The sequence below is a fragment of the Gobio gobio genome (assembly GCF_949357685.1).
Source record: "Gobio gobio genome assembly, chromosome: 2".
Taxonomy (NCBI): domain Eukaryota; kingdom Metazoa; phylum Chordata; class Actinopteri; order Cypriniformes; family Gobionidae; genus Gobio; species Gobio gobio.
In genome coordinates, this window is record NC_137098.1 from 64,529,934 (window position 1) to 64,547,406 (window position 17,473).

The 17,473-nt window shown below is 37.9% G+C and overlaps 1 protein-coding gene across 10 annotated transcripts in view; it reads right to left on the reverse strand.

Annotated features, from left to right (window-relative positions):
* Window positions 1-14,270, reverse strand: part of chrnb1 (cholinergic receptor, nicotinic, beta 1 (muscle)) — a 47,706-nt gene extending 33,436 nt beyond the window's left edge. For 5 of the 10 annotated variants that reach the window (XR_013816064.1, XR_013816065.1, XR_013816068.1 and 2 more), the window contains exons 1-4: window positions 14,053-14,250; window positions 5,437-5,570; window positions 1,067-1,111; window positions 558-667 (exon numbers count right to left, since the gene is read on the reverse strand). Coding sequence is in view for 4 of the 10 variants with exons in the window: in XM_079810664.1 (XP_079666790.1) it covers window positions 558-667; window positions 1,067-1,111; window positions 5,437-5,570; window positions 14,053-14,113 (350 nt within the window). In the remaining 6 variants the exon portion in view is untranslated. Of the gene's footprint in view, window positions 1-557; window positions 668-1,066; window positions 1,112-5,436; window positions 5,571-14,052 lie in introns of all 10 variants that reach the window. The other 5 variants (XR_013816066.1, XR_013816067.1, XR_013816069.1 and 2 more) reach the window with 5 other exon arrangements.
* Between the last annotated feature and the right edge of the window lie 3,203 nt (window positions 14,271-17,473).

The window sequence follows — 17,473 nt, forward strand, 5'->3', positions numbered from 1 at the left end:
CTGTCCAATTATGTTAGTTTATAACATCTTGTAGGTATGTCACAATAGGTAAGAGTAATACCTACAATTAAGTTAGATTGATCATTTGAGCCCTTAAACCATACAGCACTGGTGTATAATCCTCACAGGACACAAAAACAGGCCTTTAAAACATCCTATATATTACGGTAATGGTGCTGTGGGACTCCAAGATGTCCCTTATTGAATTCATTGGGATGCAGTTTGTGTGTGTGTGTGTGTGTGTGTGTGTGAACGCAGGACCAGAGAGGCTTCTAGCGGACAGCAGAGTTGTTTAATTGGCTATAAAGCAGAGATGAATGAAGGAGGGAGGATATTTACACCAGCAGTGATGAGGGTCTCCCTGGGCATTACAGCGAGAGTGTGTGAGAAAGAAACAGATAGAGAGAGAAATGCATCTCTCGACAAGCTTCACAAACGCTTTGATAATTTCTGTGTTTTTGCGGTTCTTGCAGAAACTCAGCAAAGGCTCTCTAGGATAATGTGCCTGACACTAGGTTCTCTGAGATAATATGAAGCATCACACACACACAACTCACTTGTTGATGAGAACAATATCAGGAAGCCACACTTTTGCAGCCGGGATACGCAACACATCAATTCCCTCGTAATCTTTCGGCTTCCAGGAGAGGCGATAATCGTTCCACTCCTGCAGGAGCACAAAAGGTGTGTTTGTGTGTGTGTTCATGTACAGATAAATGAGGGTCATCGTAGCAATTATACGAAGTACAACCAGTTCATCATTTAATCAAATGATCTGGCTTGTGTCATTAACTATCCCAAATGCAATATCTCTGCACATTTGTCCATACATATTATCAATGTCATTTGCATAATTTTTCATTTTGCATTCAAAGTTATGCTATATTGATCCTAGTCAGAGTTTGTCTTGTGAGGTAACGTGGTAATTTTCATCCCAGTATATTATCATGATAGATGACAGATAACTTTTCTCCGATGCAAATAAAGCTTTATGAATTTGAATTGCGCTCGAGACGTTATTTCTCAAAATGACACACAGGAGTCGAAAGAAATCATGCCGACTTACCAAGTTCATAATAACAACAGTGTTCATCTCCTCGTCTTTCATGTTCTAGAACACAAAAAACGTGAAACAGAACAAATAAAAATAATTCATTAATCAATTCATTAGTTTAGACGGTAATCAGTGGTTTTAGAATTGCAATTTACAATATGAAGAGTGCCAGGCTGTGATTTGGCCGCAGGTATGAGTGTGATATTGCTTTTATACAACAGTTCAATAAACAAGTTAATATTGAGCAGCTCTCATTTTAGACACAATATGGACAGTTATTTAGTTTATTTTTACTCTACCAATAAGAACCGTATCAAAGCAATCCTGAAACGCTGCTTCCGGAACTGGCGGTTCTTTAAAATTAACTTTGGAATACCAATTTAAAGCAATTTCAACACTATGCTATACTGGGCACGGTACATCATATTAAAAAAAAAATTGTAAAAGGCATCTGTGTACTTTTTTGCTTGAAAAGGACATTTCTCTAGCCTTCTCTACACTCACCGGCCACTTTATTAGGTACACCTGTTAAACTCCTCGTTAACGCAAATATCAAATCGGCCAATCACATGGCAGCAATTCTTTGCATTTACTCTTTGCAACTCAATGCATTTAGGCATGTGCAAGAAATCGCCCCCTATAGCCTTAAAGGTGCAGTATGAAGGATTGACAGCTAGTGGTCGAAATAGGTACTGCAGTCCAAATTCGAAATATTGGCGATCATTGTTTGAGGACAATCGTTGCTCATACTCGTCGCTCATGTGGGTTGCCAGTATGAGTACACGCAACAGGAGCAAGCGCAATTGACAATGAAAGCCACACTGTACGTTGATGAGTTGATTTATCCGCATGTTAATAATCTCTCGTTCATAGAGATTTTTAGATGGATGCCGAGGCTTTTTAGGTTGGGTAGAATCTGCAATCTCTGACCCAGTTTCCTTGCTGGCTTCCATGGCAGAAATACGCGGTGTTTTCCGCCAACTGGCAAACTGGTTTCCTAAATATCTGCAAACATATTATGGTATTTTTATGCTTTAGTAAAGTGAAAAACTTACATACCGCACCTTTAAATAGGGTACTATTTGAGGGGACAGCCAGTTGTAGTGGTGTCCAAAACCATAGCAGACGTTATTGAGTGCACTCATTCAATCCCATAATGCACTGCAATAACGAGTGTACAACTGATGTAACCTCAACAGCTAGAGAATACCCATAATGTATGGGATGATTTTAGACTCAAAATTATTAATACATTCACACACACTTATCCATGAACTTGATAAATGTTGCAAACAAGTTTTACCATCCACAATCAAATGCCTTTAAACTTGTGTGTGCAAAATACAGAATTACATGAATGTGCAGCAATTTGTACAAATAGAGACAAAGTTGTGAATACAAAACTTTGATTTTGTATTAATGTAAGTCAGAATTTGTGCGTGCAACGAGTAAGATGTGCATTTGTGGATCCGGTGACGCGCATTCATTCATTGACTTGTTTGTGAGTCGATCCTATGTGATTCATTTGGATTTTGAGACTTTCATTTCGCCGGTTTGACCTTGCAGGATCCACACACACTGCTGTCTAAGAAAACCTGCTGCCACTAGATGGCAGTATCTGCCAAAACAGACACCGGCACCGTGAGCGTTATTCTGCCTATAAGACGCTTTATGTGTCCTTGTTATAAAGACGAGGAAAACACTTAACAGGCTAACGTTAAAAAGGTATTAAAGGCTACTTTGTATAGGCAAGCAGATTAAATCAGGTTATGAACACAACATGGTTCATCATAACATTTTTCCCCCATAGAAAACCAGTATAAAATGCTTAATATGCAATATAGCGCATGTTCAATAAAGTGTATAGCCTACTTTTAATATCACCGTTTTACTGCAGGAAGCCACATTAAGTGTTTTCTTTTATAATAGACTTTATGGGAGAAAACACTTATGTATACATGATGAGCCCATGGATGCATTAAGACAATAATAATATTGTTAATTACAAGTATTACAAGTATAAAAATATGAACCCAAAACGTGCAAAATTTCACATTGTTTCCTCGGGAATATTCTAAAACGCTTAATGTGAAAAACGCATTAAGAAGACCGTGCAAGACCAAACTCTTATTAATAAAGCATGTACACACAAAAAAGGCAGATGAGCCCAGAATATGAACGCAAAGCGTTTATAATTACACATTTAAAGCATTTTCCTGCACACTGTGTGTGTGAATGTATTAATCATTTTGAGTCTAAAATCATCCCATAATAATGCACTATGAGAGTCCCATGTCTGACCTGAAGATGGTGCACATAGCTTTTCCAAAACACTGACTCAAGTGGCTAAAGCGTAATTATAGACTAAAATAACTAACTTTCGGCAGATTGCCGTACACATTGATTTACGACAAAAGAGTAACCCTTGGCGAAGAGGATAGAGCAAAACAAAACCTAGCGTCAGGGGTTACTCTTTTAGCGCAAGTCGACTCGCGCACTGCTGGCCACCGGAAGCCAGTTATTTTAGTCTATAAAGTTTTAAATATGGATATTTTTCTTACACAAACTCCATCGATTCGCTTCAGAAGGCCTTTATTAACCCCCGGAGCCGTGTGGAGCAGTTATATGATAGATGGAGGCACTTTTGTGGACTTCAAACATGACCCATCAAGTCAATGCCATTATAAAGCTTGGAAGTTTTTGACTTTTTAATATAACTCTTGATTATATTCGTCTGAAAGAAGAATGTCATATACACCTAGGATGACTTGAGGGTGAGTAAATCATGGGCTAATTTTCATTTTTGGGTGAACTATCCCTTTAAGGCAGTTCTGAAGGCAAAAGGGGGGCAAACCCGGTACTAGCAAGGTGTACCTAATAAAGTGGCCAGTGTATCTTAAGAGTTCTAAAACTGGCGTGCCTCCTTGATGGTTAATACACAAATGGGGGAATTTAGAAAAAAAACAACAGCCTATCAATAATAAAGAATCCCCAAATTCTCTGCTACTTTAGATGTGTTTAAAGCCAACACAAATAATGGGAGCCCTGGCTGCAATGGGAGAAGGGGGTGATGGGAAATGAATAAAAGACCTGAGACTCAATGGTCAGATCAGTACACAGTCCTGAACGCTATTTAAAACTAGCGTAGGAATGTCAGCTGTCCCAGCCTCAGTACAGAGCACAAACAGGACAGTGGGGGGGGGAGGGAGGGTCAACACACACACACACACACACCATAACACTCATATAGACATTCATATGATTAATATGCATACAATGCCTTCAATGTGCGGAAGCTTCCAGGCTGACTAAGAGTGATATACTATCTCTAGATGCATCTCGTTTTGGACACACATTTGGTGGCTCGAGCAAAACTCATGTGGAATCGCTGTTGAGAAGGTTCCTTTCTGTTCTGGGTAATGAAAACAAGACATTGATAAGAAAAATTAACTGTGTGTGCACTGTTATCTGAGATCAGGTTATTAAATCCCTGTGTTAGGAAGTAAAGGATCCCATGACCTGATTCGCATACCATATTCACACACTGAACAGCTGAACCAACCTTCAGACCTGCTTCAGACTAGCTTTTATTATGGGTCTATAAAAAGAATGGGAGAGGTTTTTCTTCAGCAAATGTATCCTAACTCTAATTAATACCATTTGTAAGGGTCACATTATATGATTTCATTTTTATGAGGGTCGTAACCACTCATATGTTTTACATACTCTGTGAGAATTAAACGGTCTGTTTTTTTTTTTGCTGATGTGCCTTTAAGAAATACTTGTGTTAATTAGTTTGACTCCCAGCTAAAACCAGCCTAAGCTTAGCTGGTCTTCCAGCCTGGTCGTAACTGGTTTAGCAGGATTTAGAGGGGTTTTGGCAACTTCTATAGATGGTCAGGCTGGTCTTATACTGGGAGTCCAGCTGACCAACCAGCTAAACACCAGCTTTAGCCAGATTAAACCAGTTGCACCTAACTTAAACCAGCTAAGACCAGCCAACCAGTTTAGGCTGGTTTTAACTGGGTTTTGTTCAGCTGGGAAAATAAAGGGGATTTCATCTCTTGTCTTTATCATTAGTAGGACTTTTCTAAGGCTGCCTTGAAATGATGTGTATTGTGAAAAAGCGTTATTGGTACTATTTTTTTTATTGTTTAATCTGCATTTCTTGTATGAAAGGTGCTATACAAATAAAGTTAATAATAATGTTAATAGCAATTTTATTATTAGTAGTAGTAGTCTGGGAAAAACTTGAAGCTGGTCACTTTACCATAAGTTGTGTATTTACTTGTTTAAATAGTGTGTCGTACATTGTTATACGTTGTGTTGCAGTGCGTTGTTCCCATTAAGTTACATAAACGTGTGTGTTTGTATCTCCATACCAGGCTGACGAATGCCGAAAGGGTCATGCCTATCCTCACGACGACCCTTTCCGCTGGGCTCCTTGCAGGCCGAACTTTAGTGTTGTATGAAGAAAACAGTGCCTTCATCAGCTTGCCTTCTGTTTCTGACGCACCTAGGAAAGATTAAGATCTTTCAGATAAATACAGCAGCAGCACAACTCTCTTCTAGCCTTAGGCCTTGTTTACAGCTGGTATTAAGATGTGCTTTGGTCGATCGCATCACAAGTGGCCCACGCTAAATAAAGGTGTAAACGGGTCTAAAACATTTTGATCTTATCCACTATTGACCACTTCCAGAGGTAGTCGAAGATGCATTCGATTGCTTTTGTAGTGTAAACGCTCATATGGTCGAATGTATTCAAACAGCCACATAAGACGCCTACTCTCCTCTACTGACCTAATGCCTAAGCATTATGTGAAGTGCACTAGCCAGATGGGATTTAAACTTTCTCGGCTGGAGACCGAGTTGGGTTTGAAGACGAAAAATGTTCTCTCACCATTCCTGATTTCTAATACTAATAGAATATACGGTATGTACGGTATAAAAACCATTACGCCTATGGAAAGTCCCCATAAAACATGAAAACCCAACATGTGTGTGTGTGTGTGTGTGTGTGTGTGTGTGTGTGTGTGTGTGTGTGTGTGTGTGTGTGTGTGTGTGTGTGTGTGTGTGTGTGTGTGTGTGTGTGTGTGTGTGTGTGTGTGTGTGTGTGTGTGTGTGTGTGTGTGTGTGTGAGTGAGTGAGTGAGTGAGTGAGTGTGTGTGTGTGTGTGTGGGCATGTTTTTGTGAAATATCAGGACTCAAATGTGTATAATGACATGGGTATTACAAAAAGAGGGACTTTTCAAAATGCTTATAAATCACACAGAACAAGGTTTTTTTCACAGTTTCTGCACAGTCTCCTGTGATGGGTAGGTTTATGGGCAGGGGCAGTGTGTGTGTGTGTGTGTGTGTGTGTGTGTGTGTGTGTGTGTGTGTGTGTGTGTGTGTGTGTGTGTGTGTGTGTGTGTGATGGGTAGGTTTAGGGGCAGGGGCAGTGTAAGGGGATAGAAAATACGGTTTGTACGGTATAAAAACCATTACGCCTATGGAATGTCCTCACATTTCACAAAAACAAACGTGTGTGTGTGTGTGTGTGTGTGTGTGTGTGTGTGTGTGTGTGTGTGTGTGTGTGTGTGTGTGTGTGTGTGTGTGTGTGTGAGTGAGTGAATGTGTCTGTGTGTGTGTGTGTGTGTGAGTGAGAGTGTGTGTGCGCGTGTGAGTGTGTGTGGATGGATCTACAGATATGAGCTCTGAACATAAAGGCGAACAGATAAGAGCCACACGAATAGCCTTGGGTGTTCTTAGACCCACATCATGCACAGTTTTTAGGGTGACTGTTTACTCCACCCGCCCAGCCATCACTGAGGTTTTTATGCATCACGTCTGCTGTTTTTTCCCTCAGCTTTCGAAGGTTAGGCGCATTTATAAGCGGGCCTTCTAGGGGCGCCACATTCATCAAGTGTCGCCAGCTCGAGCCCTCCAGAATACGAACTGACAGTTACAAACGACACGCGTCACCTTCATTACCAGCCGCCGCCACCAACGGCTGCTGCTCTGAGCATATGCACACATTTACAGCAGCTTTACCATGTTTTTCCCCAAACTTTTCCTGCGAGTAATAACTTCAAGTGGCTTTTATTGAGAAAAGAAACCCCAACGCAGCACTGAAACAGTATGGAAATGAGAAATCTTTATTTTTCCTGTATGAGCGTTTGTATTGTGAAATAAATGAGGCCTTACAGAGAATATGCCATCTGCTGCCCAGCAGTGCCACTGAAAGCTTCCCTACAATAATTACCACAATTAACCTCCCAGAAACACCTTTAAATCAACTTTTAATTGAAAGAGTTCCTGATGATAGCCTGACTCAAGGTTCATTTACAGTTTTCCCAGGGGTATTCATAAAACTGGCCATCTTGAGCAAAAGCCCCTTATACTTTATTTATTTTAATGACTTTTCGAAAACCAGCTCTCATGTTTTTTGTTCTATATGTTTTCAATCGTTGAATATCACATTTATTGTGATATGCTCTGGGAGCTTTTGGTTTAAGCACATAAATGTTAATTTATGGATCTTAATGACCAGTCAACCCAATAGTAAACAATGCAAGATACATGTTTTAAATCACCCTCAGGGTTTCTGAATGAAAAGTACTACAGAAGTACAGTTTTATTCATTGTATAAGAATTATGGGTAACACTTTAGTAGAATAATGATCCTTCATTAATAAGTAACTATGCAGGAAGTAATGCAGGACTAATGAGCAGTACTACATTAACACTTCAGCTTCTACTGTTAACTAATATAGAAGCAAGCTTCACAATTCTAAGTCTAAGATGTGAGCAATTGTCTTTTTTTAACTTTCAACATGGTCATAAAATGCATTACCAATTACTCAAGTGTTACCAAGTCACGCTTCAAGGACTACTAGTGACCTGGACCATTATTTTAAAGCGTTTTTAAAACATCTTTACCACTTTAAAATAATGGTCCAGGTCACTAGTAGTTCCTGTGACTAGGTAACACTTGAGTAATTAGTGATGCATTTTATGACTTTATTAAGGGTAAAAAAGATGACTGATTACGTCTCAGACACACAATAATGCTCTTAAAGGGTTTGTTCACCCAAAAATGAAAATTCTGTCATTAATTACTTACCCTCATGTCGTTCGACACCCGTCAGACCTCCGTTCATCTTCAGAATACAAATTAAGATATTTTAGTGTAAATCTGATGGCTCTGAAAGGCCTCCATTGGCTCAATGGCACGGTTCACTCTCAAGACCCTTAAAAGGTACTAAAGACGTCGTTACAAAGTCCATCTCACTACAGTGGTTCTACAATAACTTTATGAATCGACGAGAATAGTTTTTGTGCGCAAAAAAACCCCTAAATAACGACTTACATAGTGATGACGATTTTAAAACACGGCCTCATGAAGCTTCGAAGCGTTATGAATCAGTGAGTCGATTCAGCAGTTTGGATCGCCAAAGTCACGTGATTTCAGCAGTTTGGCGGTTTGACACACGATCCGAATCATGAGTCGACTCACTGATTCATAACGCTTCGAAGCTTCATGACGCCTTGTTTTGAAATCGTCATCACTATGTAAGTCGTTATTTAGGGTTTTTTTGCGCACAAAAACTATTCTCGTCGCTTCATAAAGTTATTGTAGAGCCACTGTTGTGAGATGGACTTTGTAACGACTTCTTTAGTACCTTTTAAGGGTCTTGAGAGTGAACCGTGCCATTGTGCCAATGGAGGCCTTTCAGAGCCATCAGATTTACACTAAAATATCTTCATTTGTGTTCTGAAGATGAACGGAGGTCTGACGGGTGTCGAACGACATGAGGGTAAGTAATTAATGACAGAATTTTCAATTTTTGGGTGAACTAACCCTTTAATAATTTGTCAGTTATAGTTAATATAGTTATTAATGAGGCTAATCTCATTCAGTAATGACTGATTACTTAACAAGGAACTATCTCCTAATTCGATACTTACTGATTAGTTAAGCTTCTTTCTATATTAGTTAACAGTAGCAGCTGAAGTGTTAATGCAGTAATAGGGTAAACGTACCTATTAAACTCACCAAAATCTACATTGAGACATTTCAGTGCACAGGGTATAGGGTAAGTTATGTTAAAATAAAATATTAATCTCTCACACAATAATATTCAATTTTATTTTAAATGACAAAAGCATATCTTATTTATTTTAAACAACATTTAAAAAATTTTTTTTTATAAAGATGAACTTAAAGTGACAACCATGAGTTAATATTTAACGTCTGTTTATGAAGTATTTCCATAGACGTTTAATGTGGATGAGCTTAAAGGGAGCACACTGAGCTTTATTGGAACAGCAAACCTTTTTATTAATTAATAAATATTATTAAATTACATTTTAAAAGGACAATTTTGCTAAATAAATAATGTAGGTCATGTATTAAGTTATGACAAATATTTTAATATGAACAGGTATTGACATTTTCTATGAAATTATACTTTTTCTCATTGATGTCACACTGAAGCTGTGATTGTCATAGTAGTGACCCTTTAAGCTCACCGCACAATAATATGAAGTCTTTAAAAAATACAGCAGCGTAAAACCACAGAACATCAATAAACTGTACATTTATAATATAATGGATTTAAAAGTGATATATTAGTGTAGCACACAATCTTATACAGCTGGTAAGCTAACAATGTTCTGTAGCATCTGCGCTGTGTTGCTAAAACTATCTTTTGGATCGACTGTAATTATTTCCCACATCCAGGTTTCAGGTTATAATATGTAAAAGTCTAAACATTAATCTCTTAATTTTGAAAATGTTGAAAATAAAGGCTTAAACATCTAAAAAATGCACATTTAAGGGGCTCCTCTTTTGGTGAAAGTTTGCAGACAGCTTTCAAAATGGCTGCCAGACAGTGTGAACACATGAATACCCATATCTCAGTGTAAACACATGAATACCCATATCTCAGTGTGAACACATGAATACCCATATCTCAGTGTAAACACATGAATACCCATATCTCAGTGTGAACACATGAATACCCATATCTCAGTGTAAACACATGAATACCCATATCTCAGTGTAAACACATGAATACCCATATCTCAGTGTAAACACATGAATACCCATATCTAGGGCTGGGAAAAAAATCGATTTGATTTAAAAATCGAGTTGGTAGGTCAAATCGATTCATATTTTCCAAAAATCGATTTTTTTTATTTTTTTCTCCCCCTCTGCAGTATAGCGCAATACATACATTTTGCATTCGCCAAATCTTCCTTCAGGGTTTCCGTAGCATACTCAACGGGCGGCGCAGCCCTCTGCCCCTCCCGTCTCTCGAGGGCAGCGCATGCATACACAAACAATATGGCAGAAACAGCCGGCGGAAAGAGAGCAGCTCCTTCCAAAAAAATGTTCTTCGACTTTAGTCGTGTGGAATTGGTTTGGATTTACGGCATCTGATGAGGAACAGACAACACCTCGATGCAAACTATGTCTTAAGGCTGTTGTTGCTTGCAGCAGTACGACAAATCTGTTTCAGCATTTAAAGCGAAGACAAGCGGCTGAGTGGGAGAAGTGTTGCCTTCTTCGAAAAGAAAACCACTCTAGTGGCGTTAGCACCCCGTTTGCAAAGCAAACAACTCTTCAACAACCGAGCTTGCCTCAAGCCTGCTGTTGTTGATAGGCTCATTTTCCTTGTAAAGAATGTTTAAAATGCAATTACATTTTTTATGGCGAATGGTGTTACTGTTTACATGTTCAATTAACTAAGAGTTACCTCAGGATTTTTTGTTGTTTATTAGCTCAACTCAAATACAGTATAAATAATTTGGATGTTTAACAATCTTTGTTGCACACTGCACAGTGACTTTTCAGCTAGATAAAGGGTTTGCCGTTGCAATTTTATATTGATGCACTTTAATTAAATATAATAAATATATATTTTTAAAATATATGTACAGTTTGCAATTATTTAGTTTTAAATGGGGGCGGGTGAAAAAAATCGAATCAAATCGTAAATCGAGTTTTTTATAAAAAAATCGCAGATTTTTTTAGGGGGAAAAATCGCCCAGCCCTACCCATATCTCAGTGTAAACACATGAATACCCATATCTCAGTGTAAACACATGAATACCCATATCTCAGTGTAAACACATGAATACCCATATCTCAGTGTAAACACATGAATACCCATATCTCAGTGTAAACACATGAATACCCATATCTCAGTGTAAACACATGAATACCCATATCTCAGTGTAAACACATGAATACCCATATCTCAGTGTAAACACATGAATACCCATATCTCAGTGTGAACACATGAATACTCATATCTCAGTGTGAACACATGAATACCCATATCTCAGTGTAAACACATGAATACCCATATCTCAGTGTAAACACATGAATACCCATATCTCAGTGTGAACACATGAATACCCATATCTCAGTGTAAACACATGAATACCCATATCTCAGTGTGAACACATGAATACCCATATCTCAGTGTGAACACATGAATACCCATATCTCAGTGTGAACACATGAATACCCATATCTCAGTGTGAACACATGAATACCCATATCTCAGTGTGAACACATGAATACCCATATCTCAGTGTAAACACATGAATACCCATATCTCAGTGTGAACACATGAATACCCATATCTCAGTGTGAACACATGAATACCCATATCTCAGTGTGAACACATGAATACCCATATCTCGGTGTGAACACATGAATACCCATATCTCGGTGTGAACACATGAATACCCATATCTCAGTGTGAACACATGAATACCCATATCTCGGTGTGAACACATGAATACCCATATCTCAGTGTGAACACATGAATACCCATATCTCAGTGTGAACACATGAATACCCATATCTCGGTGTGAACACATGAATACCCATATCTCAGTGTGAACACATGAATACCCATATCTCAGTGTGAACACATGAATACCCATATCTCAGTGTGAACACATGAATACCCATATCTCGGTGTGAACACATGAATACCCATATCTCGGTGTGAACACATGAATACCCATATCTCAGTGTGAACACATGAATACCCATATCTCGGTGTGAACACATGAATACCCATATCTCAGTGTGAACACATGAATACCCATATCTCAGTGTGAACACATGAATACCCATATCTCAGTGTGAACACATGAATACCCATATCTCGGTGTGAACACATGAATACCCATATCTCAGTGTGAACACATGAATACCCATATCTCGGTGTGAACACATGAATACCCATATCTCGGTGTGAACACATGAATACCCATATCTCAGTGTAAACACATGAATACCCATATCTCACTGTGCAATGATCTGATTAGCTTGAAATTACAGGAGGTATATAGTTACAAACACATCAATTGGTTAAGACATCAAGTAGGATGATAAAAAAAAAATTCTTTTTATAATCTGAGCTCAAAGATAGTGGTGTGCTTAATGGGTACTTGAGCTTAATAGGTACGTTTACCCTATTACTCATTAGACCTGCATTACTTCCTGCATAGTTACTTATTAATGACGGACCATTATTATAAAGTGTTACCCAAATATGTAATTTCTATACAAAGTGTTATCAAAGTGTGTGATCAATGAACATATGAGACCGCCATGAGGTTTTGAGCCAATTCTGAAAGTAGAATTGTGAAAGGCGTAATAATTTTACAGTAGGTATAATGCTATTTATGGTTCCGTTTTACAGCTCGTTCAAAACAACCTGCATATAGGTACATTGCAAAAAAGCCCAACATAGTGGTTTAGGAGCAATCGTTTAGTGATTATTTTCACCAGCAGATGGCGCTGTGAGATACGCTGACTCTACTTGGTCGCGCACACGCCGCTACTACTTCATGAAGAGCGTAACAGAGAGCAGAGCCTTATCGTCAAATATATATTAAAAAACCCATCATTATCGCTTTCAAGGTAGTAACATACTTACTATTAATGTTAAATTAAAGTAATACTGTTTGCATGCGCTTTATACCCTCAACAATGTGCCTGATTGTTTTGTCCCCAAGTTACGCAGTCACAACGTAGTGATTACCACATATCTGAACTATACATATATATATATCTATATATCTCATATATATATATATATATATATATATATATACAAAACTAAACAATTACACTTGCAACAAATACATGTGCAGAATACACATACTTAAACACATGCTTAAAATAAGCCTAAAATGCAAAATAACAAGGCCACTTAAAGATAGTTATTTTCACACGCAAACGTAACAAAACATTTGAAGTAGAAAAAACAAATTTATACAGTATAAACTTGTTAAAATTAAAGTATTAAATACAATTATATTTGTTAAATAGTTTTATTCATCATATCATATTTAGGTTGTTTTATTTTTGTAATGTGTTTTTGTTAAGTCACGTTATAATATTGTTTTGAACAGCTTGTGATTTACAGTGGTTACTGGTTTCATTGTTGTTTTGTTTGTTGAATTGTATTAAAACCAGACCACAAAACCGTAATAATCAAACTAAATCATAATAATTATGAATGTTAATAATAATATAAGGAGACCACAACAATAAAGACAACAAAAAACATTAAAATATACATTGTCCCCGTTTTTTAATTAATAGATAACAGCAAATGCGATTTTTTGGTGACATTTTGAACACTCAAATGGGAAATGAGGCTTTATCTCATAAAAGTAGACTGCGATTTTGTGAATTGAGTGAGTTCGTTAAAACATGTAGGTTAAGGTTTGAGACATTTTTGATTATTTGTTTGAAGATTACACTAAAATGATGTGAAAACAGTACCAAACCGAGGTCAATGTGAGCAAATAAAGACGATTATACGATAATAACGTTATAATGATCGTTGTTTCTAACCCCTCTGGTGTTGTATGATGTCAGAACTTCGATTGACGTTACTTTTTAAAGTTGACTGTGAATTCACACGTGCGCGCGCGCGCAAAACACAACGCACACATCCAGTTTGGAAACTTCAGCTTACCTGTCATTGCGCTCAGGCCACAGAGGCAGCAGGTGACAATAAACCAGTCCTGGGCCTTCATGGCGATTCACCAAATTAAACCACAGTGATATCTTCATAGAAAGTTAACGCGAGGGTCCATTCGTGAGCTTTTTCCCCCAGGACACACAGTTGGCGAGAAGTCAGACCGCTGTCACTGTGCTCGGGTTACAGGCGCGCGGCCGTGCACGAGTTCACGCGCCCACACCAAACGTCAGCTAACAAAACAGTATTTCAGTCAGACAACTTATTTTTGTAACTTAATATTTTTAATCATCATTTCACATGTCTATTTTCTTATTTGAAACTAGAAACTTCTGTAATCGCACTTTCTGTAAATGTAAACAATGACTCGATGTAGCATCTGTGTATTAGCCACTTAAAATGCAGCTGCTGTGCGGTCTTTGCGTGTGTAAAGGTGACAAAGGGCCTGAATTCACAGAACGTGCTGTTTTACTAATACAAATCCATATCCACAGACTAATAATCATAAACATTTCATACTATTTCCTGCATACAAACGAGGCCGAGCACTCATTTTACCTCAGATTGAGGTCGTCACTGGGTCTTCCACCAAATGTGCTTTTTTTCTATAAGGCAAACTGATGCGTTTGAGTCCACGCCAGTGTATTTATACAGTTCTGGGGTGCTTTTGGCTCAAGAGGACCAGCATTAATGTGCTGTACTTTTATGTAATTCATCAGAGCTGTTAAAAAGAATTATGCAGCTTTTTCCCACCAATTAGATTAAAGGATGAGATTTATTCCGGCGCTCTCGAGTGTTGACACTTTGATGGGCCCTTTGAAATCAGAGGTCAGGGGATTGCTGAAGTTTTTCCTCCACATTTAGCAGGATAAAAGATGGAAGCTGCTCTTTAGCGAAGCCTGCTTTTGCGTGGGAACAAAGCGTAAGACACTTGGAACACATGCCACCTGTCTCCCGTTCATCCCGTCGAGCTTAAGTAATGGCACCGTCCCACCACATTCACCGTTTGATCCTCTGCCAATTTAATCATTATAGAAGTCAACTTAACAACCCATAACTAATGCTGACCTGTCTGTAAAACTCTATTGAGACGGCGAACGCTGGCACTTACCTGAGCACCAATTAAAATGCTTTACTTTAAATGAGGGCATCTGAATGGCTGTCACAGAATAAATAAAACAAATGACACTTTGGTTTTACAATCATACAAATATATTAGTTTTATTCAATAATGTTTAATAATATGTCTCCCATAGACTTATAGAAATAGATATAGATTCTATTGCAAATACGGGGCTGAGAGTGTATGCAGAATAGAGTATTATAAGTAACAGTGAGTTAATAAATACTAAACAGGAATCATCCTCCTCCTCCTTATCATCATTTTTTTTTTTTTTTCATTTTAATTGTTAATGTGTCCAGTAAATATTGGTTCATGCATGACTGTATTGGGTTGTTCCTTCCAGTTTTGCAAATGCCACAGATGTGCCATTTCCGTCCAAGTGGTGCAGTTGTCCGAAGCCAAAGTGCGAGCAATTCTGTTGAGTCTGTCCTGGTGGTTATTGGTTTCTGTAGCTATAAAAATGAAAAATAGTGTCATCGTGGCTTTGACTGGAAGACCTTTGCTTTGTCTCAGGGGTTTGGAAGACGAGAGAAAACAAATATGGTTTATTTTCCTTTCTTTTGGAAGACTTCATTACAATAACTTGGATAATCCATGCAGAACATACAAAACGTATGGAATTCCTTAGATATAAAGCAGACTCTCGTTGTCTGTAAGCACATCTACCACTTGGACTGTTTGGTATTTTATTCAAACCAGCAGTCAGTTTTGCTGCGGAAGATCCCACCCAGTGTCCATTGAGGGTGTAAGATCATGACCTCTGTCGACCTGTAGAGCAGGGATCAGCTCTCACCGCACAGACCAAGAGTTCTGGCCCATCGCCATTGGTCACCAATTGTCTTTTTGATCTTCCCGAAGTGAGCAGAAATGTGACTGTTTGCATCACAAGGTTAAATGGCAACTCATATCCACACCGTTTCACTGATTTATACCAAGTAAACACAAATAAAACTGACAACGACAGGCAAATGACCTTTTGTTTTCAGGGACACAAAAACTGAAGGAACAAACTGACAGGAAAAACAGTGACATATTGATTCATATGTTTAAAAGTGTCACATGATTAGGACCATAAACAGATGGAACAAGGAGGGACTGGGACAAAAGGTACAGTGGAGGCACAATTTTGTTCCTTGGTGCTTAGGGTACAATTATACCATTGTTTTCTTCTACTTAGAGCAGGGGTAGGCAAGTTCGGTCCTAGAGTCGCTGTCCTGCAGAGTTTGACTCCAACCCTAAAAGTCATCGATAGAAGCTCGGATTGAGAATTAACAGAGGTTTAGATGTTGATGTTTTATTGAAAATAAATTATTATGAATTTATTTAAAATATAAAATACACCATTATGGTGATCAGTGTTTCATTTAGTTGGGCAGTTTCATTCTGTTCAAATAAAAAAAAAAAAGCCATAAACTAAAATTGTCATGAAGAAAAACGTTTGACTAAACTCATCACTGACTAAAAATATTAATAAATAATATTCACCAACAATACCTGCCATAGATCAGACATTCTGAATTTTTAAATACGTTCTAGGGGTAAAAAGTTTAGACGCACAGATATCAAGAATCAGCATATGAATCTCAACAATGGTGACATACTTAATGCTGCAATGCATGCTGGGAGCCATGAGTTTTATACTGTGGTGGCTTAGTAGGGTTGGAGCTAAACTCAGCAGGACATCCGCTCTCTAGGACCGAACTTGCCTACCCCTGACTTAGAGGTACAAAAATGTACCCTTAAGGTTACCACCCCAGTGACGGCCACTTGTACCTTAAAAGGTAACATTTTGTACTCTTTATTTTGAGAGTGTATATATAATCACGATTAATCGCATCTAACATAAAAGTTTAAAAGTTTGTGCTTTATATATATATATATATATATATATATATATATATATGTGTGTGTGTGTGTGTGTGTGTGTGTGTGTGTGTGTGTGTGTGTGTGTGTGTGTGTGTGTGTGTGTGTGTGTGTGTGTGTGTGTGTGTGTGTGTGTGTGTGTGTGTGTGTGTGTGTGTGTGTACTGCCATTCAAAAGTTTTTGATCCGTAAGGTTTTTAATTTTTATAAGATTTTTTGGGAAAGAAATTAATAAATTTATTCAGCAAGGATGCATTAAATTGATCAGTCTAGATAGATAGATTCGATTTAAAATAAATGCTGTTCTTTCTTAATAATACTAATAAACTTTTGAACGGCAGTGTGTATATATATACATACATATATACACACACATATATATATATACATATATATATATATATATATATATATACATATACATATATATATA